The sequence below is a fragment of the Dendroctonus ponderosae genome, unplaced genomic scaffold (genome assembly GCF_020466585.1).
Source record: "Dendroctonus ponderosae isolate FM_Combo_2020 unplaced genomic scaffold, Dpon_F_20191213v2 Dpon_F_20191213_1, whole genome shotgun sequence".
NCBI lineage: Eukaryota > Metazoa > Arthropoda > Insecta > Coleoptera > Curculionidae > Dendroctonus > Dendroctonus ponderosae.
In genome coordinates this window covers 48,477,269-48,499,732 of record NW_026017110.1, presented here as the reverse complement: position 1 = coordinate 48,499,732, position 22,464 = coordinate 48,477,269, and the positions used below count along the sequence as shown (strand labels likewise).

At 39.4% G+C, this 22,464-nt stretch overlaps 1 protein-coding gene across 4 annotated transcripts in view; it reads right to left on the bottom strand.

Annotated features, from left to right (window-relative positions):
• Positions 1 to 2,500: 2,500 nt before the first annotated feature.
• LOC109535848 (CCR4-NOT transcription complex subunit 6-like) overlaps positions 2,501 to 22,464 on the bottom strand; it is a 48,173-nt gene continuing 28,209 nt past the window's right edge. For 3 of the 4 annotated variants that reach the window (XM_048660555.1, XM_019901862.2, XM_048660560.1), the window contains 8 exons: positions 8,364 to 8,432; positions 8,107 to 8,312; positions 7,934 to 8,040; positions 7,725 to 7,876; positions 6,611 to 6,807; positions 6,337 to 6,551; positions 6,064 to 6,281; positions 2,501 to 5,879 (listed from right to left, as the gene is read on the bottom strand). In XM_048660555.1, the coding sequence (XP_048516512.1) occupies positions 5,845 to 5,879; positions 6,064 to 6,281; positions 6,337 to 6,551; positions 6,611 to 6,807; positions 7,725 to 7,876; positions 7,934 to 8,040; positions 8,107 to 8,312; positions 8,364 to 8,432 (1,199 nt within the window). In that variant the 3' untranslated portion in view covers positions 2,501 to 5,844. The remainder of the gene's footprint in view (positions 5,880 to 6,063; positions 6,282 to 6,336; positions 6,552 to 6,610; positions 6,808 to 7,724; positions 7,877 to 7,933; positions 8,041 to 8,106; positions 8,313 to 8,363; positions 8,433 to 22,464) is intronic. The other variant, XM_048660569.1, reaches the window with a different exon arrangement.

Sequence of the window (22,464 nt, the reverse complement as noted above, 5' to 3'; positions counted from 1 at the left end):
GTTGTGATTTTTTCCAGAATGAATGTACAGGGTATCGATTTCAATCAAAATGAAAAAGTTCACTTTGGCCACTCCGTTTTTGCATCTAATTTGAAGTTTAGAGAAAAATGTTAAATACGGAAGTTGTAGATACTAACGGCCAGTCTATTTTAAGATTGATACAGGGTGTCTCAAATTCAAGTGGCAGACCAAACTTATCTTTTTTTAAATTGAATTTCAGACACTCTGTATCAATTTGTATTATCTTAAAATAATCTAGACGTTAATATCTATAACTTTTGTATATAATATTTTGCTCTAAATTTCAAATTAGATGCAAAAACGGGGTGGCCAAAGTTCAATCAATATTGGTTATTATCTCAAAAACAGTTGAAAATACTTATAGAACATTTATATCGAATAGGGAATTGTGCGAATAGTTTGAATATGCAATAAAAGGTACGGCATACCACTGGAGATAGTGCTATTTTCCTCTATTATTGATGAAGAGTTGTTTGTCACGCCTGGATTTCCTGATTGTTTATCGATTTTTACACAGTAAGGTGCCCGGTAATTTGCACAATGATGTTCCGTGCCGACTTCTGGTTGACAAACCGATTTTTCAAAAATATTTTTTGCAAACTAACGCAGATACGCATGTTACGCCAATGGAAAGAGTGATCTTTCCTTTAGTTAAGTCGCAAAATTGAGGCTAATTCCGGTTTTTCCTGATTTTTGACGATTTTTTATCCATTCAGGCGAACTTGCACTGACAAACCGATGTTTCATTTGGCGGTTGCTGCCAGACTTTCAAAAATGTGTTTCTTGCCAACCAGCCCAGGTGAAAGAGCGCTTGACACGCCAATGGAAAGCCCGAACTTTCCTGTATTATGGGCCGAAAATTCACTATATTGCTAGTTTTTCCAGATTGTTTACGATTTTCAGGTGCCCTTTCAAACCGATAAGATTTGGCGTTTGCAAACAGACTTTTAAAAATTTATGACTCACAGACCAGCCTCGAAACAACAGCGCGTGTTACGCCAATGGAAAGAAGAAACGTTCCTTTATGATTGCTCTAATTGGCTCTATTGCCAGTTTTTCCTGGTTTTTGACGAATTTTTGTCCATTCAGGTGCACATGCCCTTTCAAACCGATAGGATCTAGCGTTGCAAGCAGACTTTTAAAAATGTATTTCTCACAAACCAGCCTCGATACAAACGCGCCTGATACGCCAATGGAAAGAGGAAACGTTCCTTTATGATTGCCGCAAAACATTTTCGCTATTGCCATTTTTTCCTGATTTTTGACGGATTTTTGTCCATTCAGGTGCGCTTGCCCTTACAAACTGATATCCATCTGGCGTTTGCAAGCAGCTTCAAAAGTGTATTTCTGGCAAACCAGCCCAGATTAAAAAGAGGAAGGAACCAATTGCGTCACAGGGAAGGAACCAAATTGCCTCTATAATTGTAGCACAGTCCGCTCTCCCTCACGTGCCATTTTTTTCTGATTTTTCGCGAATTTCGTGCTATTGCTGATTCTCGTTAAACCATCGGCAAAAGCAGTGCGGGTTTGCCTTGCGCTCGCCGCGCCTTCTCACTCCTGCTGCTTCTGCTCGCCGGGCCTGCAGACTGCCAAAAACTCTTACTAACCGCGTATTTTTCATATTTCGAATTCTATTCGACATTCCTGCTGGCTGGCTGCTGGCCATTGCATTCCGTCCGCCCAACTCTCTGCCAGCCAGCAGCCCAGCATAAGCCGGTACGAATTTTCTGGAAAAATTCCAAATTTCTCTTGTTGCAGGGATTTCGGCTTCGATGTGTTCAGTTTGCCACAAAATTGGAGAAGAGACTTTGGCAGTGGCGCCAAGCTGCTGTTTCTAGACGAAATCGCCATCTGAAGCCTCCCCAGCAGGATCAGGAGCGCAGAACCTGCAAGCAAAGGCAGGAGAAAGCATTCGTTAACCACAAACTCCGTTCCTTGCGCCTGCCTGCTTGTACACACCACACTACTAAGGTAAGTTTTAGTAAGTCCCAAGTACACATGGATGATGGAATAAGGCGGATTTAATAGACTCCAACCGGGGGCAGGAGCGCAGGAATGGGGAGCAGTAAACAACAGTTAATTGATGGGGAAATTAATCGCGAGCGCGCTCCCCAGCCCTGAATTTATTATAATATTATTATTGTTATTAAAACGTGAATTATTACCAACAATGTGGTTACTTGCATGTCACCCGAGTATCAGGACGGTAGAAACAGGACAAGGTTGTTGGTTAAATGGGGGGACAAGGAGTCGAAGAACGTCTTTGTCTTATTAATTAAACGCAAACTGCTGCAAGCAACAAACTGCAGGATCTCATTTGGACTTTAAAAAGTTCGGTCGGCCGTCAATCGGCGACGATTGTGGGACTCATATGGGATACGCTGGCAGCAGGAGAGCAGCAGGCGCTGCATGCAAAGCGTTTGGCTGGCGGAAACCGTCTAGTCGGTGCAGAGGAATAAATGAAAAACCAACTGGCAACTACATGGTCCAAGTTCACTTTATTAACTATACACAAAGATCTAATAATTAACTTAAACCTCATTGAAACCATTGTCTGATACCACAAGCGCTACTGAACAATAAACACCTATATATAAGACAAAGTTTGAGATCAGAAGATATGCAATTGAATTGAAACGAGTTGCGTGAGAACGCGAAAAAAAAATGAGTCTCGGGGCCATAACAGTCAATCAACTAAATCTACTAGAAACTTTGCCTTATTGTAAATCCGCTATATATCTGTTGACTCTTCAGTATACATTTCAGACGTATCCAGGGCGCCTCCAGCCTTGGCTGCAGGCGCTCTGAGATCGATAAATGCCGACATTCTGACAATTACATATATTAACGATTTCCTAAAAAATTTAAGTACCTAACGGGAAAAGGAGGAAACACACCTAAATCTCATAAACACTGAAAAGCAGAGGAGGTTTAGCTGTAGGCCTGCCTGCATTCCGATTTTTTATATCAGAAACTTGCAAAAATTGTACAATAAAACACTCGCGTGCTCTTTTCCAAAATTACAAATTAATCGGTAAAAAGTAAACAACCTTAATATAAATACTAACAACAAATACATATCACAGTATCACAGTTGATTCCTAAATAATCAATCAAATAGCGGGCGGGTTGTGAAATTTCTGACATGAAAAATCGAAATTTCCTTCATTTATGCAACTGAAACTAATCTAACTGCAATCCACCACGAGATGTTGAACTGTTTACAGACACAGTGGTAGTATTTATAGTCAACCTTCCATACCATACGATCTGACAGTATTGCACTGGCGTGACCATGGAGAAACCACCACTATTGACGATGGCTTTTCCATTGGCCGCTCGAACCGAAACGACTAATCAGTACAAAAATAATTATCGATAGCGTTAGGTGTAAAAATACTTTATGCCTAAATGACCAGAATTAAAAAGGACTGTCTTTGTGTGCACGCACGCACGCTGCTTAGAAATGGCCTTTCTAATCACAAATTATCACTAAACTCAATAAACTAAAGTCAATTACAGTTAGGAAACGTTCGGCATTCACATCCAGAATCTTCTATTGCCATGATGGTGGCTGTTTAAGCAGTGCCAGGTCACGATAAATGGGCAACAATATTGTCAATAGTACAAATTACAAGCAATTCGGTGATTTGCGGAAAATGATGCGGGTTCTACATTGGAAACAAGGCCAAATAGTTGCGAAACATTTGTTGTAAACAGCGGCAGACAAAACGTCCAAGGCGGATGTTTAAAGGCGGTTTTCTCGGAACTCTGAGCTCTTTTAGTCAGTTTTGCCCAAAACTCAATAAACTCAAGCTCGGTTTATCTACTGCTAATTGATGAACTACGATATCGAAGGTTGTTGGTTCAGAGGAGCAAAATAAAGTTTTGGAAAGTACAAGAAAATGCCCAGAAAACTTCAAAAATCAATTATGAAACGAACCACTAGCTAGCTCAAATGGAACCAAACTTACTTCGTACCCAAATGAAGCTTTTTGTATCGATTGTTGATGCTCACATTTTCACATATCAAAGACATTTTTAGCGACGACGGTTCCTTTACGATTAGAACCATTAGAAGAGCATAATGCAGAAAGGAAAAATCGGGCAAAAAAATTCCAAACTTCTAAAACTAATTTTAAAAGACCCACGTGCTAGAAGTTAAGTTAAGCTCAAGTATCGTTTGCTGATGTGTGCCTTTTTAAGTGTCGGGTGGTTATTTAGAGACAAACTGTAGAAGAGCGTGGTGCAAATACAAAAAACCGCCCAAAAAAAATTAAACTTCAGAAATCAATTATGAAAGCACCACTTGCTCAAACCCAACCAAGTTCACTTCGCAAATCATCTGAAGTTGCCCATATCGATTGCTGATGTTCACTTTCGTAGGTCTGGAAAAATATTTTAGAGACGAGCTTTAGAAGAAAGAAATTCCTAACGTTGATTTTTTCAAGAACCCATAACTGAAGCTTCCTGCATCGATTGCTGTTATCCGTGCTTTTAAGTCTTAAACGGTTCTTGCAAATGTAAAAAAATCAAAACTTCAAAAAGTAATTATGAAAGAACCACTAGCAGAAGCAACCAAGTTCACCTTACAAATCAACTGAAGTTTGCCGTATCCATTGCTGATGATCACTCTAAAACTTAATTTTTTTTAGAACCGAGATTTACAAGAGCGTGGCGCGAATAGAGAAAACCGTCCAAGAAAATGTCAAACTTTGCAGAAACCATTTGCTCAAATGGAACTGAATTCACTTGCCAATTTAACTCTATCGATTGCTGATGTTTACGTGTACAAACATATTTTTTTAGAAACGACCTTCTAAAAAGCGCGATGCAAACTGAAAAAAAAACAATACATAATCCAAATTTAAAAAATTAATTTTGACGCAATCACTATATCGAATGGAACCAATCTCACATCTGGTGTAAGCGGAACCTGCTTGCATCGACTGCTGATATCCGTGTTTTTAAGTCTCAAACGGTTCTTTAGGGACGCGCATTAGAAGATACAATTTAATTCTGAATGAACCACGTGCTCGAATGGAACCAAATTCACAACTTAACTAAACAGAAGACTCGAATAGTTATTCAAAGACAACGTTTAAAAAAGCATAAAAAAAAACTACCCAACATTTAAATATGAATTCTGAAAAAGCAGCTCAAAATCATACCGAATTCCCAAAACTCGTTAATTAGATTGCGATCCTCAGGGGCAAGCTTGAGCAACACGAAAGTGTGGATTTGGCTGGATGTCCAGACTTGAACGTAAAAGGTTTTACGCCAGAAACAACTGAGCAAAATAAATAGGAAATTTTCAATTAACCAACTGATAGTTCCTTTGTGTCTTAAGCAACAACGCAAAAGACCACGGCATTCTGCATTTACCTTTGAGCATGTGCGTGTTGGTGTCGCGCTTGGCTTGGATTCGATCAGCGATTTAAATATCCACCCCAACATTCCGCCAGTTTAGCAGCTTCGTCTATCTTAGGCTCTACTCTAAAACAAACAAATATAAACTGAATACAAATCACAGAAACCTCAACAGTTCAATACAGCGAACATGGTCTGTGTGCGTGTTTCCCGGATATGCACCATTCCCATGCGACCAACCCACCCTGCTACAAGGTGGGTGTTTTGATTTGCTTGTGAGGCCGTCAGGTACCAATTTATTTACAATGAAATTGCGATACATTTTTAATTGTTTTGTACAGCCAAAATGTACACCGCGAAGGATTACTAGGTGGTAAAGGATGAAAACAGTTCGGTCTGATGGCGTGTGACCAGTCTCGTCCAACAGGTACAGCGATGAGAAGGCGACAATGGTTACGTCCGCTTAGTAAACCTCCGCCAATTGCTACCTATAAACACGTAAAGGTCTATCAGCCGATGTTGCCGCTAAAAGCACTCAAAAATCCTGACTTAGATCCGCTTGAATTGCGAGTTATGAACTATTTAATCCCCGCGAACACGTTGCATTATAAATAAAGCTGATTATAATTCATAACAAACACTTTCCAAGAAGGCCAAGACACAAGCTATTACCCGTATACCTGATAATGCCATTCATTGGGCCAGATATCGTTGGAACCATTTCCAACTCGACCAATAGCGGGAAGTGATCCGAATAGACGTGCGGATGCGGACAGCCAATCACCTTGTTCTGTGAGATCCAGTCCTGAGAGATCGGACCGAGCAAACCTAGCGGAGTCATGGTGTTCTTTGCGTAGAAAATGTAGTCGATGATGCCTTTGAAATCAAATCTGCCACGCACAGTTAAAACTCCCGCAAATCCCCAGTAAAACCATTCATACTTACGTGTAATTGGTAAACGGCATTATCTCATCATTGTAAGCCGATGCCAGTTTGAAGGAATGCGTAAATTCATTCGGTTTATCACAGCTAAGAACCTTCTCCAAGCAGGCCTTGTAGCTAAACGCCTTGAAGTCTTGATGGTCTTGCGACACTTTGCCCGTACCAAGGAACTCGATTACTCCAGAATCGGGCAACGAATTGAAATCGCCACATAACACCTGGAAAAAATGGCGTTTCATGTAACCGTTGCACTGCCAGTGACAAAGCACAAACTCACCAACTGGATGTTGCTTGGATCCGTTATATTCACATTGTTTGCTCGCAAGGTCTGTACCGATTCCTCTAATATGCTCTTCAGTTCGTTGCTTAACATCATGGTCTGGATCAGTTTCACGTCGCAATATTCTGGATCCCAATGTAGATGTGCAGTACAAACCAAAACTGGTTGGCATGCGAATGGCGCATCCGGAGGAGCTGCAACACGAACAGTTTCTTCAGTTAATACAAGCATTAAACAGCCATTTTTATTTTCACCGTAAAAAATTTGCGCGCCCTGTACAGGACAGTTGCAGACCAAAACTCTTAAAATGTTGTGCAAATCCCAAAAAATCCTGATTTGTTACGCCTGTTTAAAGGTGGCGGCAAAACTAGGCGTTTACGTTCAACTGCGCGGTCTTTAAAAATCGCTCACTCTAAATCCAGGGATGGTAGAAAATTGAAATTTGCACACCCTGTACAGGACACTTGCAGACAAAAACTCTGAAAATTTCACGCAAATCCCAAAAAATCCTGATTTGTTACACCTGTTTAAGGGTGGCGGCAAAACTAGACGTTTCCGTTCAACTGTGCGCTCTTCTTTAAAAATCGCTCACTCCCAATCCAGAGCTGGTAGACAATTGAAATTTGCACGCCCTGTACAGGACATTTGCAGACCAAAACTCTCAAAACTTCTTGCAAATCCCAAAAAATCCTGATTGGTTACACATCTCTATAAAGGTGGGGACAAAAAAGGCGTTTCCAGTCAACTGCGCGCCCTTCTTTAAAAATCGCTCACCCCCAATCCAGAGATGGTAGAAAATTAAAATTTGCCCGCCCTGTACAGGACACTTGCAGACCAAAAACTCTGAAAATTTCACGCAAATCCCAAAAAATCCTGATTTGTTACACCTGTTTAAAGGTGGCGGCAAAACTAGGCGTTTTCGTTCAACTGCGCGGTCCTTAAAAATCGCTCACTGCCAATCCAGAGCTGGTAAGAACTTGAAATTCGCACATCCTGTTAAAGATGCTAGCAGACGAAAAGTCTGAATATTTTACTCAAATCGCACATAAACCTGATCTTTTCCAAGCGCTTAAATCCTGGACACAAATGCTTTTTCACTCTTCGCACTTACCATTTTCCCATGCATTGGCAGTGGTCTGCAGAAGAGCCGCCAGACCAATATTGTCCTTAGGCATCACCCTGTTCAGCATGTGTTCCAAACCATCAGCATTGGCCATGGCAAGTTGATTAAATTCGACCAAGTGTTCCTTAACTAAAGTAAACCTGCAAACAAACAAGATTAGGCGAAAATCCGCGGCCAAAACAGGCAAACCAACGCACTTGGATGTCCTGAAAAAAATCGCACAACCATCCACGAACTTCCGTTCGGATTCGGCCATGTGCTTTGCCCGCGACTTAGGCGAATAGATTCCGTAGTAGCCATGGGCCTAAAAACAATGAAAAAAAACACGATTGGAAACCATCCTTTCGGGAGTTTTTCGTAATTAATTCACCTTGAGCTGGGGCATAAAGAAATTGTAAAACTGTTCCATTTCCACTTCTTGTAGATTAATAATGTCGGCTGCATAGTGCTGGATTTCATCCATTATGCCCTTTTTCCGATAGTCCCAGTTCAGGGCCCAACTCGGACAGTACGTGTACATCTGACGGGTGGCATATTTATCACAAAGAACGTTGTAGCACATCACAGTGAAAATACCTGAAGGAAAAATCAAGTTTCCTCGGGAAATTCAGCACAGAAACTACTTACAGGCTGGCCGGTTTGAACTGGGCCTGGCTAAGGGAATCCAGGGCCGAGGCGGCGGGCTCGGCGTATGAACTGTAAAACAACCAAACATCAAACATTAGAAACGTTGATTAATGGGAAACAGCAATTTATTGTTCTGTGAATTCTGCGATATTTTTGCGGCATCGAAATTTGTCTTGGATCCGAATTAGAGCGTGGAAGTTGACAGCGAAAAGCTCCTTGTAACATGCAAGAAACAGTCACGGTCTTCGGTACGTTTAACCCACGGGGAAAAAATTATCAAAATTTCACAATTTTAATGCAAATGCAAATAACAATGTACGAAAGTATTTATAGCATATTTTGTCTGAAAGTGTGCTGCTCGAAGTGTTAGTGTGTGTGGGAACACAGCTTCAACAAAGCTGAAATTTACAAAAAAATAAAAAAATTGCAAATTTCCAAAATTAATTATGAAGGAACCACTCGCTCGAATGCAACCCAATTCACCGATAATGATTGAAGCCTCCTCTGCCGATTTCTGTTGTCCACATTTGGCAGTCTCGACTATTTCTTAAGAGACAAGCAGTAGAAGAACGTGATGTAAAAATTAAAAATCTCGCAATAAAATTCCAAACTTCCAAAATTAATTATGAAGGAACCACTCGCTTGAATGGAACCCAATTCACACATCATGCAACTTGAAGCCTCCTCTGTCGATTTCTGTTGTCCACATTTCGCAGTCTCAAATGGTTTTACGGCTTGAGACAAGCAGTAAAATAACATCATACAAAAACGAAAAGCCGCGCCAAATATTCGAAACTTTCAAAATTAATTATGCAGGAACCACTTGCTCGAATGGAACCCAATTCACCTATAATGTAACTTGAAGCCTCCGCTGTCGATATATGTTATCAACATTTGGCAGTCTCCAATAGTTCTTAAGAGACAAGCAGTAGAAGAACATGATGCAAAAACGAAAAATTCCGCAACAAAATTCCAAACTTCCAAAATTAATTATGAAGGAACCACTCACTCGAATGGAACCAAATTTAGCTCTCGCGTAAGCTCTACCTTCCTCTATCGATTGCTGGTGTCTACATTTGAAATCACATAATGATTCTTTGGTCACAAGCATTAGAAGATCAAAATGCTAAAACGAAAAATTGACCCAAAAAAAAACAAACTTCAAACTTTTTTATGAAGGAACCACTAGCTTGAATGCAACCAAATTCACCTCTCTCATAAACCCCCAACCTTTCGCGACCGACGGCGGATGTCTCCATTTTGAATCCTATAACGGTGCTTCAGAAATAAGCCATAGAAAAGTATGTACGAGAAACAAAAAATTGCGCAAAAAAATTCAAGCTTGAAAAATTAATTCTGAAGGAACTATTTGGGCAACTGGAACCCGATTTGCGTCTAATGTAAGCTGAAGCTTTCTTGATGAGCCGGTGGGGTACAGATTTGAAACTCTCAAATGGTTCTTCAGATCCGTGCTTTAAAAGCGCGTGATGCGAATTCAAAAAGCCGCCCAAATATATCAAAATTGCAAAAATTATTTGTGATAATTAACAATTATTGTGAAGGAACCACTTGCTTCTATGGAACCCAATTCACAATCCATGTAAAATGAACCGTTCGCAAACGATTGCTCTGATCTGCGTTTGGGAGTGTCAAATATTTCTGTAGAGACGAGCATTAGAACTGTATGATGCAAAATCCAAAAACCACGCACAATAATTACAAACTTCAAAAATTAATTATGGGAGAGCCACCAGCTGAAATGGAACCAAGTTCACTATTCATGTATAGTAATCTTTTCTGCATCGACTGCTGGTATCCGCATTTAAAAGTCGCAAATGCTTCCTTAGATACGAGGAATAGAGAAGCATGATATAAAAAAATCCCAATTTCCCAAATTTCAAAAAATGATTATGAAGGAAGCATGTGCGCGAATAGAACCAAATTCTCATCTGATGTAAAATAAGGCTCTCCCTATCGATCACTGTGAGAGTGTGAATGCAAAAACCGCCCAAAACAAATCCGAAATCTCTGTCATGTAAAATGAAGTTTTCTCTCTCAATTTCTGAAGATCAAAATTGGTATTCTGAAATAGTTCTTAAGAGAGGAGCACTTAAAGAGCATGAACAGGAAACCAGAATAATTAATAAGTAACCACTTGCTCGAATGGAATCAAATTTCAACCACGAGTCAATGGAAGCTTCTTCTCTCAATTTCTCAGGTTCACATCCCGGCGTCTTAATTGGTTCTTGACACAAGTTTCAAAAGAACATGATACCGAAACGAAAAACCGCACAAAAGAGTACCAAGCTAAAAAAAATTATTAATCAACCACTTGGTCGAATATAACCAAATCTGCACCGGAAGAAACCGAACCTTCCTCTTTCGAGTGCGGTTGTCCACATTTCGACGTCTGATCCTCATCAGTGTCTGATTGAATAAAGCAAAGAGAGACTCTTTATCTGGTCGAAACATGGATTTTGGATCGCAGCCACAGATACTCATTCAAATAAATCATGAAAGCAATCATACGACCGAACAATTTATTATACGGTATGACACTGTACAATAAATCCACTTAGCGGAATTATCCGGTAATATCGAGATGGCCTTTAACCCGTCCAATTTACCGAACAACAACTATCTTAAGCCATTTTTTTTTAATGGAAAACCCATCTCCAATGGCGTGCGCTGAAGCTTCAGCTTCTCGGCTGTAGGAGATGGAATCCAGCGATCGAATGTCTACGACTGTACGCCAATGCGTTTGGACATTTTTTCACTTTTCAATAACGCCGCAGTATTAGGGACTGATCTCGATAAATCCTCGATCGTGACCGATAAATCAGTGTGATTCCAAACCGGGAATTATTAATTATATTATAAAGCTGATGCCACTAATGCCGTTTATACGTGGCACCAGAATCAGGAAGACTTTCGAAGCAATTGAGTGCTTAATCAGCTACTCGATTCGATTCGATTTTGCAACTTTAGAAGATTTAGCTGAAATCCGTCCAGCTCCAAAGAAAGAACCGAAACAATGAATCATTCCCGTTCTTCCTCGATGCACTCTAAGTGGAACATGCCATGCAACAACAAATAAAAGTGCAACCTCACTTATTCTGTGCTAGCTTAAAGCACTTTCTCTTTTCTATTCTAAATTAACCGCGCAACGCCTATACAAACAATAAGCCAGATCTTCCGTCTTCAGCCAAAAGGCGACCATACAATAATGTACGATAAACTAAAAACTCTGCCACTGAAGCCAAGTGGTGACAAACCCTGAAAATTTGACTCAAGCCCCTCCAACCACTCACTGAGTTTTCAGAAGCTTCCAAACTTCACCCAGCTGAATCGGTGTGGAAGTTTTCCTTAGTTCTTGGTCTCAGCCTGCGAATGTATGGCCACCTTTACGGAAGAATCATCGGTGATTAACGTTTCCGCATAAAGAGGATCAACGCTCAACTGGGTCAACGCAACGAGCAAGAAACAAATGGCTGTTGCATGGGCTGACGACAAATGGAAAGTTAATGTTGTTTCGAATCAAATCGTGATTTTCGAATCGATTAAAAGCGCTTTGTTCTAACAGATGTATCATCTGGTAGCGGGCCGGCCAGATATCAAATCGAAATCGAATTAGCATATAAGTAACGCTTTTTACTTTTACTTCGGAGGCTGGCGCGATCTGGGCCGAAACGTGAAAAGTCCATTAGTTTTAGTTCTGCATGATGGGTTGGTTCCACAAACTGTCTGCCGGATTCTATGGGACTTAATGGGTTTAACTGCATCTGGGCCCTACCCTAGCTATTTGCATACAAGCGGATTGAGTGACATGGATGAGGAATATGCAGTCTTGACAATAAAACGAGTGGGACGCATAAACGGCCGATATTATCATAACTGCAATTCTCTTCCTCGGTTTGGAACATTGAGCCAACAATGTAAGAAAACAGGGCCGCTTTATCAGCTATTTTTTTTTCGGGTCAGCACTGAAAATCGGATTTTTGTGTGTTTGGGACACGAATTTTCCCCCTTAAATATCTGATGATGAACTGAGATCGAAATTTTCAACGCCAGTGCCAGTACAAGGTTTGCTTAATTCCTATATTGGATGAGTCCCCACGTCAGATTAAGAAAAACCGCTAGATTTGTAAAAAAATTAAAAAATCCTTGATGATTGCTGGGAATTGAAAATTGCAGGGTTAGTAGTGAAGATTAGGTTCTTTCTAAGCGAACAATCAACAGGTCTGCATCTCCTGCAGCTTAGCAGCAATGAATCGATGTTTGAAGGTTTGCTTTCGCAAATTTTCAACTTGAAAAATTATCAAAAAATGCCTGATGATGGCCGCAAATTGAAAATTTTGCGATTGGTAGAGAAGAATCTTCTCTTCCGAAGGAAGAAGTCGACAATTGCTCATCTTTTTCCGTTTACCAAATAATAATGATTTTAAACGATTGTCTGATTGATTTTTTTCTTTCTTTTTTCTCAAAAAAATCCTGATGATGGCCTGAATTAGAAAACTTCACGGTTAATTGCGTAGAATCTACTCGTTCTAGGGCAAGAAACAACAGGCGTGCATGTCTTATAACTAACCAGCAGTGAATTGAAGTTTGAACGTTTGTCTTAGTAAATTTATACAACTGGTTTTTTGAAATTTCGCCTTTTTTGTAAATTTATCAGAAAATCTTCGATGACGGCACTAAATTGAAAACTTCACCACTAGCAAAAAATCTTCACTTTCCATGGCAAAAATCGGCTATTTCAGTTAAGCAGGTCGAAATTTATTTTTGACCAATCGTCTTCGCGAATGTTTCCAACTAACATCTGCAAATATTGAGTTTTATGCAATTTTCTCAAAAAATTCCCGCTGATGGACGGAATTTCAAAATTGTAGAATTAGTTGCGCAGAATCTGCTCGTTCTAAGGCAAGAATTAGCAAACCTGGATCCGGTGCGGTTTAGCAGCAATGAGTTAATTTTTGAATGTGTGACTGCATATTTCTGTAACTCATTTTGGGGCCCTTTTAGAAAATTAATCAAAAAAATGCCAGATGATCGCGGTAAATTCAAAACTCAGCTTGACTTTTTTAGTTTAACAGAAAAAATGTGGATCTACAAATATTGCATTTTTGGGAATTTCTCAAAAAATCCCTGATTATGGCCGCAATTTGAAAATTTCAGGATCAGTTGAAAAGAATCTGCTCGTTTCAAGACAAGAATCAGCAGGCGTTCATCTCTTACAGTTTTTTAATCAATTGAAGTTTGAATGTTTATATTTGCAAATGTTTGCATCTCGTTTTTAGAAATATTGCCTAGAAAAGAACATTCACTTCTTAAGTAAAAAATCGGCTGTTTATCATCATTTTCGGTTGTGCAGAAAACAATTGATTTTTGACCGATGATATTCGTTAATGTTTCCAGCTCGCACCTGTAAATATTGAATTTTTTGCAAATTTCTCAAAAAAATCTCTAATAATGACCGGAATTCGAAAATTCAAAATTACTTGCGTTAAATCTACTCATTCTAAGACAATAATCAGCAGGAGTGTATTTTTTGCAGTTTAGCAGCGATGAATTCTGGTTTGAATGTTTGTCTTCTCAGTTTCACAAATGTTGTCCCGTCTTGGTCGGGGGTTGAAAATTTCAAGATTATTATAAAGGACTTTCTAATGCAAAAATCGCCCGTTATCCATCTCTAAAAGTGCAGTAAAAATTCCTTCATCCTCAAACGTTTGTCTACCCAAATTGCTCCACCTCATATTCACAAAAAATCCCCAAAATCCCTGATCTCGACTAGGACTGCAGAAATCCAGAATCCATACAAACGAATCTCCACTTTCAAAGGCAAAAATCATCAAACGTCCATCTCTGGCCGTTTAGGATCAAACAATCGAAACAAGGACCAAGCAAATAAATCTTCATTTACTCATAAAAAATTCCGGACGATGGCAATCATTCGAAACTTTCAGCGCAAATAAACAATCCATAAATCCCAAGCAACTGTTGTTATTCAACTAGCAATTTTTCCAGCCAATGCCGACAACAATGGTTCATTCAAGAGCCATTTAATTGAGAAATTGTAGCCAAAGAGTGACTTGCTGTAGGTATTCGAAGCTGTCGCGTTTGTATGCGGATTTAAGCCGCTAATTATTCCACTGAACTAAAAAGTCATAAAGAACGCAAATAAAATGAGAGACACTCAACACGCACATATACAAATCTTCTTCTCGTCTCCGAAGCAAAAAAGTCCCTGTGGATTTATCGGATTTGATTCGAACATGATGGCCACACCTTTCAAAGCCTCATCTACCAGAACTGGACGCTCGTTCGTCGAAATTGTTTTTTTCTAGTTTCCGTAATTAAACATGAAAAAAAATGCATTTATTTACACCGCAAAGGCAAATTAATATGGGAGAGTCGACGATCGTGTATTCACTGACCTTGATTTTAACTATTTTATACGGTCTAGTTCTTTTTTCTGTGGGCGTTCTTCGGCCACTGATGTCGAATCATCAATTGAAGCTTTAGCATCATGCAAAGCCAAAGATTCACTTAAACGCGTTCCCGAAATGAAGAAACCCACTGATAATGAAGATCTTGTTGGGAGTTGAAATTGCAAATTCCTCAACGTACCGCTGGATTAGTTAGTATTCCATCCACCATAGTCCATATTCAGTCTATTGTTGTTTGCGGATTAAAATAATTTCAAGGATCGCCGTTTGCAACAAATAGAGATCTGAGACCGGTCATTAATTATGTATTGATTCATTGAAAGATGTATCAAGTCGCCGGGTCATTGAAACCTGAACAATACGGCGCGGATTGATTTTTTCCAGTTTTCAAGTTGCTTGAAAAATTGATGAAAAATGGCACCTGAAAAGGGAAAACGGAGATCGTCAGAAATAGGAAATGTTATCTACATGGGGCCGACCCGCTACGCAGACAAGAAACCGCAATTGTTTACGATTATAATTGTAATAGAAAAACCATTCGGTACAAGGACATAAACAAAGAAACAAGTGTATAAGCTTGAAAGGGGAAAAAATTCGCATTATTAATTACAATTGGCTATAGCGGGAATTTCAAGGCGAAGAGCGCTTGAGCGTTAGAAGAATGTACCATACCATGTACCGGGTGGAACAGGGAATAGGTAAACGTAGTTGCCACAAAACAGCATGCATGAACAAACACCCTGTAGTGAATGTGGAGCAATTTATCTGCGCTAAAAAGATCGTGATGGAAAAGTCGAAGAGATGGACAGTTTCGTGATTTCCAATTGAAGTCTGCAAAGCAACCAAGACTCAAAACAGGACAGGAAATGGGCCAGAAGAGCTCGTTGGGTTAATTTGGCCTCCATCGACCACAGCGGTGAAGAATGGCGAAGTGAAGCCATCTGGCCGACGCCAGGCTGCATTTTCCCTGCCCAACAGGAAGAGTTGCTCGATTTATGCAGGATTATGCACCGTGTAGGCGCCATAATGAAGTCGCTGCGACGGGTCTTTTCTACCAGGTTTTTTTTCGGCCTGTCTCCTCAACAGGACCGTAGCACACTTGAACCGAACGCCCAAATTTCATTTCAAGTTCCGTAATTCAACTGGTGCGTGCCTTCATCCCGACAACATGAAAGTTTCCACATCAGATGCTTCCTGCTACTAAGAACTGATATTAATTCCACATTTGATAAGTGTTCATGAGACGTTTCTAACGGAATTGAAATTTCCTATGCGTGGCTTCAACCATGTGATTTAATTCAATCGGTACATTACTCGCGTGGAGAGTATCGACATATTGATTAAAATGCAACACTTTGGGGCATTCATTCAACGCTCAACAGACAAACATCGGAAATTTCCTTCAAATTGAACAAATCAATTTTTTTTTAAGTTTCACTGCTTATCGCAGCAAAAACACTGGGTTTTCCTGTTCTTAAAAAAGCAATTATCGAACGTTTAAAGAGTGTCTGGAATTTTGGACACGGACGACCGTGGTTTTACTGGATGTTTGACTAAAACCGGCACCATAGTTGAAGAAAATTGCCTCAAAGTCGACTGCTTATCTTAACTGAAAAAGTTCAGTTTTTCCTTTCACGACAGTCTAATTTGGGAGTGTTTGAAAAACTGTCTGGAATGTTGAAAACCGAAAATTGAGGCCCCACTTTACATCTTACCAAAGAACGCACTGTACTGCAATTGTAAAAATCAGATAAATTTTGACTGATTATCGTAATAAACTTTCTTTCCAAATGGAATGTTTAGCGTTTTCACTGTCTTTAAACACAAATTTAGGAATATGGCGCACAGAAAAATGGAACAAAAATTCCTTGTTATTCGACTCTTTTGCATGTTTTTCTTCTCTAAAATGGAGCTTTGGAATGTTGAAACAGGTGTTTAGAATGATGAAAACCGGAAATATCTGCCTGCACTTTAAGCTCTAATTAGCAAAAATCTGAAAGTCGACTAAAAGATTCGCGTGTTTATCTTTTCTAAAATCGAATTTAGGAATGTTTAAAAGAATATTCGGAATTATAAAAATCGAGTTAAAGTGTTCAAGCATGTAAAAAGTTAGCGATTTCGCCTTTTTTAAATCGAATTTAGAAATTATTTTCACAAAAAATGCCCGAAATTCTGCTATTTATTGCAAATGGAATCTTGAAACAGTGTCTAGAATGATAAAAACCCAAAATAGCGGATTCACTTTATGCTGTAATTAGCTGAAGTCGAAATGTCGACAATTTTATCTCAACTAAAAGATTTGCGTACTTCTTCTCTAAAATCGAATTTAAGAATGTTTAAAAAAATGTCCGGAATGAGGAAAATGCATGTTGCACTGTAATGGGCGAAAATTGACTAAAATGCGTCGGGTTACCTCAACTGAAACGTTGGAGTTTGCACCTGAAGAAAAATAATGTTTTTGAACGTGAATGTGAATGAACGGCGGTTGTTTATGAAAAAAAGAAACATCTAAATGTTTTCCTTTCCTTAAATAGAAATTCAGAATGTTTAAAAGAGCATCTGGAATGTTGGAAGCCTGAACGTTGACCAGAACTTTTGCGTTTTAGGAATGTTTGTCTCACGAAAGAAGTGCATAAAACATTCTCGAAATTCCATCGAGTGACATTGACAATGTTTGTCAGGACTTCCAAAAAGTAGTTTGATATGCTTCAAGACAGTGTCCAGATTATTGAAGATCGCGCTGTAATTAGCACAAATCGTCTGCTCATCTCAAGCAGACTGCGTTCTTACGGTCTGTAAAACAAATTTAAGAATGTTTAAAGGAATGTCCCGCATCATAAAAAGAGTTTTCGCCTTCCTTAAAGTTCAATTTAGGAATGTTTCAAATAATGTTTTCGTGTGAAAAATTGTTTGAAATTCGGCTTCTCATCGCAAAAGAAACATCTGGGTGTTTTTCTTTCCTTAAATGGAATTTTGGAATGTTTAAAATATTTTCTGGAATGCTGGAGACCGAAACTCGATGGTCCATTCAATGTTTCAAAAACGCGAGAAACTTGCCTGTTGGTCGACGTTTCCACTTCGTCTCAAATGGAATTTAGGAATGTTTAAAATAATGTCTTGCATCGAAGAATCACACAAGAAAATTTCCGGAAATTCAACTGTTTGTCGCAAAATAAACTGTTTTTCTTTTAATTTTCAAAGATTGTGAACAGGGTCTGGAGCGAAAAATTGTTACAAAAAAAACGTTAAAAAGCCAAAAATTGTTACCCAACTGAAAGATTCAAGTTTGTATCTTCATTCAAAGTGAATTTAGGAATGTTTAAAATAATTTCTTGCATCGAAGAATCACACACGAAAATTGCCGGAAATTCAACAGTTAGTAGCAAAATAAATGTTTTAAAGATTGTGAACAGGGTCTGGAGCGAGAAAAGCCAAAAACCATTACCCAACTGAAAAATTCGAATTTAGGGATGTTTAAAATAATGTCTGTAATGTCTAAAATCGCCTTTGAACTAGGTTTTGGTAAAAATCGCACCGTAATTGCACGAAACTGCCCAAAAGTCTGCTGGTAATGGCAAATGCAATTTTGGAATGTTTAAAAGAATGTCAGGAATGTCGAACTAATTTAAACCATCTGAATCGATCGGTTGTATTGTTAATTAAGATCCACTCCAAACAAGTTCTTCGTGTTGTATTCAGGTGTGGTTGGTTTATTAGATCTCTAACCGGCATTTTTGGGACAGTATCTACGCATCAAACATCCCACTAAACGATTTCGGCAAGTCCACTCCAATGTCAAGCCAATGTCAAGGTTTTTGCCATAATTTTAGCCGCAAAAGTACCTCCTCCTGCCACATAACAAACGATATTTTTCAATTATTCTTGTCACGTCGAAATAAATAACTAGGTATTAGTGATTGTCACGTTTCATCTTATGCTAATTCGTCTGTGGATCAAAAACGAAAAAAGAAAAACACACTAGTTTAATTGAACAGAGTTCAATGTACGCGTTTTTAGATCTATACAGGCGGCTGATGAATTATCCCCAGTTTTGCTGACTTTTTTCCATTGATGGCTGACCATCTTGACTGTAAAAAAACTTTATGGCTGTTCTGGTATAATGCGAAACGTCTTGGGGAGTGTTTTATGATGGGAACATAAATACTCTCCGGCCTGCGGTTGTCTTTGTACTCAACGTTAAATATGTTACCCAGCAAGATTTTTCTCCACACACACACACACATACATAGAAGGCAAAATGCACCAGCTTTGAATAGTTCACTCTGTAAAGATTCAATCAGGCAAATGTTAATCGGGCAGCGAGTGTACGTTTATCTGTGTTAGTTCAAACACTTCCACAGTGTATGTTAAAACAAATTACTTTCGTCTTTGCGTCATTCGCCGTCAATAATGGATACAGCTGAGGTCCGATTTCTCCAATTAAACGGTGTGAAGATGAAGAGGAAGAAAACAATAGCACAATACGCAGTGCGGCTAATTGCCATTCTCTTTACTTCGTAAGCAAATCGCCTTAGTTTCCACGATATTCTGCTGTTCGGTTCGGATGATTTAGTTCTGGTTGGCATGAATTCGTCGAAACTGATCTGTTCTATGTAGGAAATGTTGTGCTCAATCTGTAGCGCTTCTGCTCATTGATCGATTCTTTGTTTGGTTGGCCCAGGAGAGAAAAAATCCAGCGTTCCATTACCAGCGCTTTATTAATAAAGCCACGTTCTTTTCAAGTGAATACACTTCACTCTTAGTATCACTTGACCCAGTTCGATTTAAGGAGAAAGTTAAAAGTTTCTCTTTCAAACGGATGAAAATTTAAGGTTCTGATTGGCCTCGATTTGTTGGGAAAAGCCTGCAACTGGCCAAATGGAAAGTTCCATTAAAGGAAGAAAAACGGCGCAATTTCGTCTTCTCCTTGACCAGGAAGACATTAACGATCATAGCCCCGATAAATTCGGTTATCATCGAACAACCGTTAAACATACCATTAATTTACCATAATTTCCTGCTGGCAACCAGTGCGTTTTTCCTCATTTGCAGCAGCATTCTTCCAAAATCTTCGCGGCCGATCATGTTTCCATGTCAGCTCAATTGAGCCAGAGAGTTTCCTGCAATGATTATTGATAGGTTTTTTCAAACGGTCATTTTGCCATGCATGAGTGCAATTCGCCATAATGGGGCATTAATGTGACCTTTGTCGGTCGGTTCTCTGATATGGTTCGCCGTTTTAATCTTCCGATTATATCACGGGCAACGGGATTTCTTCAGTCTGGACCTTTTCTTCTTCTTCTTCATCCGACTGGTGGGAGGCCGCACATGCGACCACGCCCATTTGGTGTCATCCGCACCCGACTGAAGATGGAGAAGAAACGAAATCTTCTTGCACAAGAGAACGCGACTTTTCACGACTCGCCGTTTCGATTCCAGCCGCTGAAACGAACTTTATGGTATCACCTTTAAATGTCAATTCGTTCCTTGCAGGTTTCGTAGTTTAGCTGTTCCTGCTATTCTTCCGACAGTTGCCACAGCGCCAACCAATCACGACTCCAGTGTGATTGGTGTCTTTCGCCCCGCGGATATTCATTAATAAATCTGATTGTAACTATCGCGTTACGCTGCCATTTCGTGTCAAATATCGACAATTTATTTTTGCCTTTAAAATTTCCTGGATTTTTAGCTGTTGAGCTTGCAGGGAAATGAACGATTTTTGTTGCTCCCTCGAAGAATTACGGTTGGTTTTGAGGGAAGATACAGTAGAAACCAAGTTTCGTTATGAGCTCTCTATTTCCCCAAACAAAACGCTTGGTCAATGATGAACTTGATTGTTATTCACAGCATTGCCTATGTTTGGCACGAACAGTACTCATACCAGATTGAGATTAGATCTACACCGAGAAGGCCTTAATGGCCAATAAGGAAAAACGCAAATATAATAAATGGGCCCTGTTTTCGAAGGATTCTCTGCACATGAAACTGCTGAGCCGGAAAAGGCCCACTTACGGGACGATTGTTTTGAACAATCGGCCAAGTGAAAGCGACTCCATTATGTGGCGTGGCAGTGAAAGTTATACTTTTCTTTGCTATTCACAAATGTACCGAATAATAATAATTATGGCGAGTGACATGCGGTGGCCGAGATGAGCCATAATTGATGAAACTGGAATAGTAGACAAAAGACTCGCACAGAATACGATTATTGTTGTTCTGCGTACCGCGAACTCTACATAAAGAGCAATCATAATAATTAGCGCACATTGTGGCTAATTGGGGTTAAAGAGCATTGTTCAAAAAATCCGGCAGGAAAATGGAGAAATTTTGCCGCAATCGCCGGTAATGGCCCGAACGGCTTCATACAAATCTGAAGTGAAAACACCGACAATGTATACGTGAAAATAAAAAGAAAATCCATCGAGTAAATTCTGGTCTAGTCGAATAACTGAATAATGTTTAATTAGACACCGTACGTGGCAACGATTACCGTAAAAGTACGAAGATATGGCTACTTAAACGGCTTGAAATGCCCGCAAGAATTATGGTGATAATGATTGTTATTTTTTCCTTAAATATTGTTACGGTATTGTTAACTGAACACGGTGGAACCAAATGCTCAGATAATCAATAGCGCTATCATGTACTCGAATGCCATCAGCAGCAGCATCAGCAGCTGATGAGATTAAGTAATTACCAAACTATTCAAACCTAATTACATAATAATTACAATTTTAGTACGTTTCTAACCCGTTTCTGCACGCCATTAAACAATTTTGCGTTGCGCAATCAAAGCATCAAAGTTGGACGAACAGGTTGCTGTTACATAACGAATTTTGTACGGTTTTTACGAAGGAAAAAAGCACCGGCCGATTTATTTGCCAGTTGAATGTTGCGAAGTTAGACAACTGGCAACAATTAGCAGGTGCTTCAAGTAAGTTTTGCTTACTTTACTCCATCGCATCAATCTTTTTAGTGTGTCAGTTGAACATCCTCTTAGAGCCGAGCGCGTTGTGCGCCAAACAACGCCGGATGATTCGTAACAAATACGAAAATTACGAGGTTACTGAGTCACTGATTGACAAACTGCAGCCTTTTATGGAAAACCGAACAATTACAGTCACGATCAAGGCGTGAACCTGTTGCGGCCTTTACTAATCGCTCTAACGCACTATTTTCAAGTTTAAATTAGACACTTTTTCTGCTGATTCAATTTCCTGATATTGTCTCAAAGCTCTTTGTCTGGTCCCCGTGTAATTGATTGCTCAAATCGCCTTGTCGATGTCTGGTCTGATTGTTTAGTTGAGTAATTAATTATCACCTAGTCATTATTGGTGCGAATTATTTCAAATTCATAGCAAAAACGATGATTATCGAGTGCTAAAATCCGCATTGCGATGTCTGAAACTGAAGGGTATTATAGGGACAACGGACTTTATGAAGAACAAGAATTCATTATGAAGGTACTAAGTTCGTTTCACAAGTAGCTGAAGCCTCTTCTATCGCCTACTGATGGCTGGAGCCCGATGTCTCGAATAGCTTTTGAGAAACGAGTTCAAGTTGAACATGATGCAAAAACGAAAAACCGCGCCCAAAAAATATCACAAGTTCAGTTATTAATTGTGCAGAAATCACTTGGTCGACTGGAACCAAAA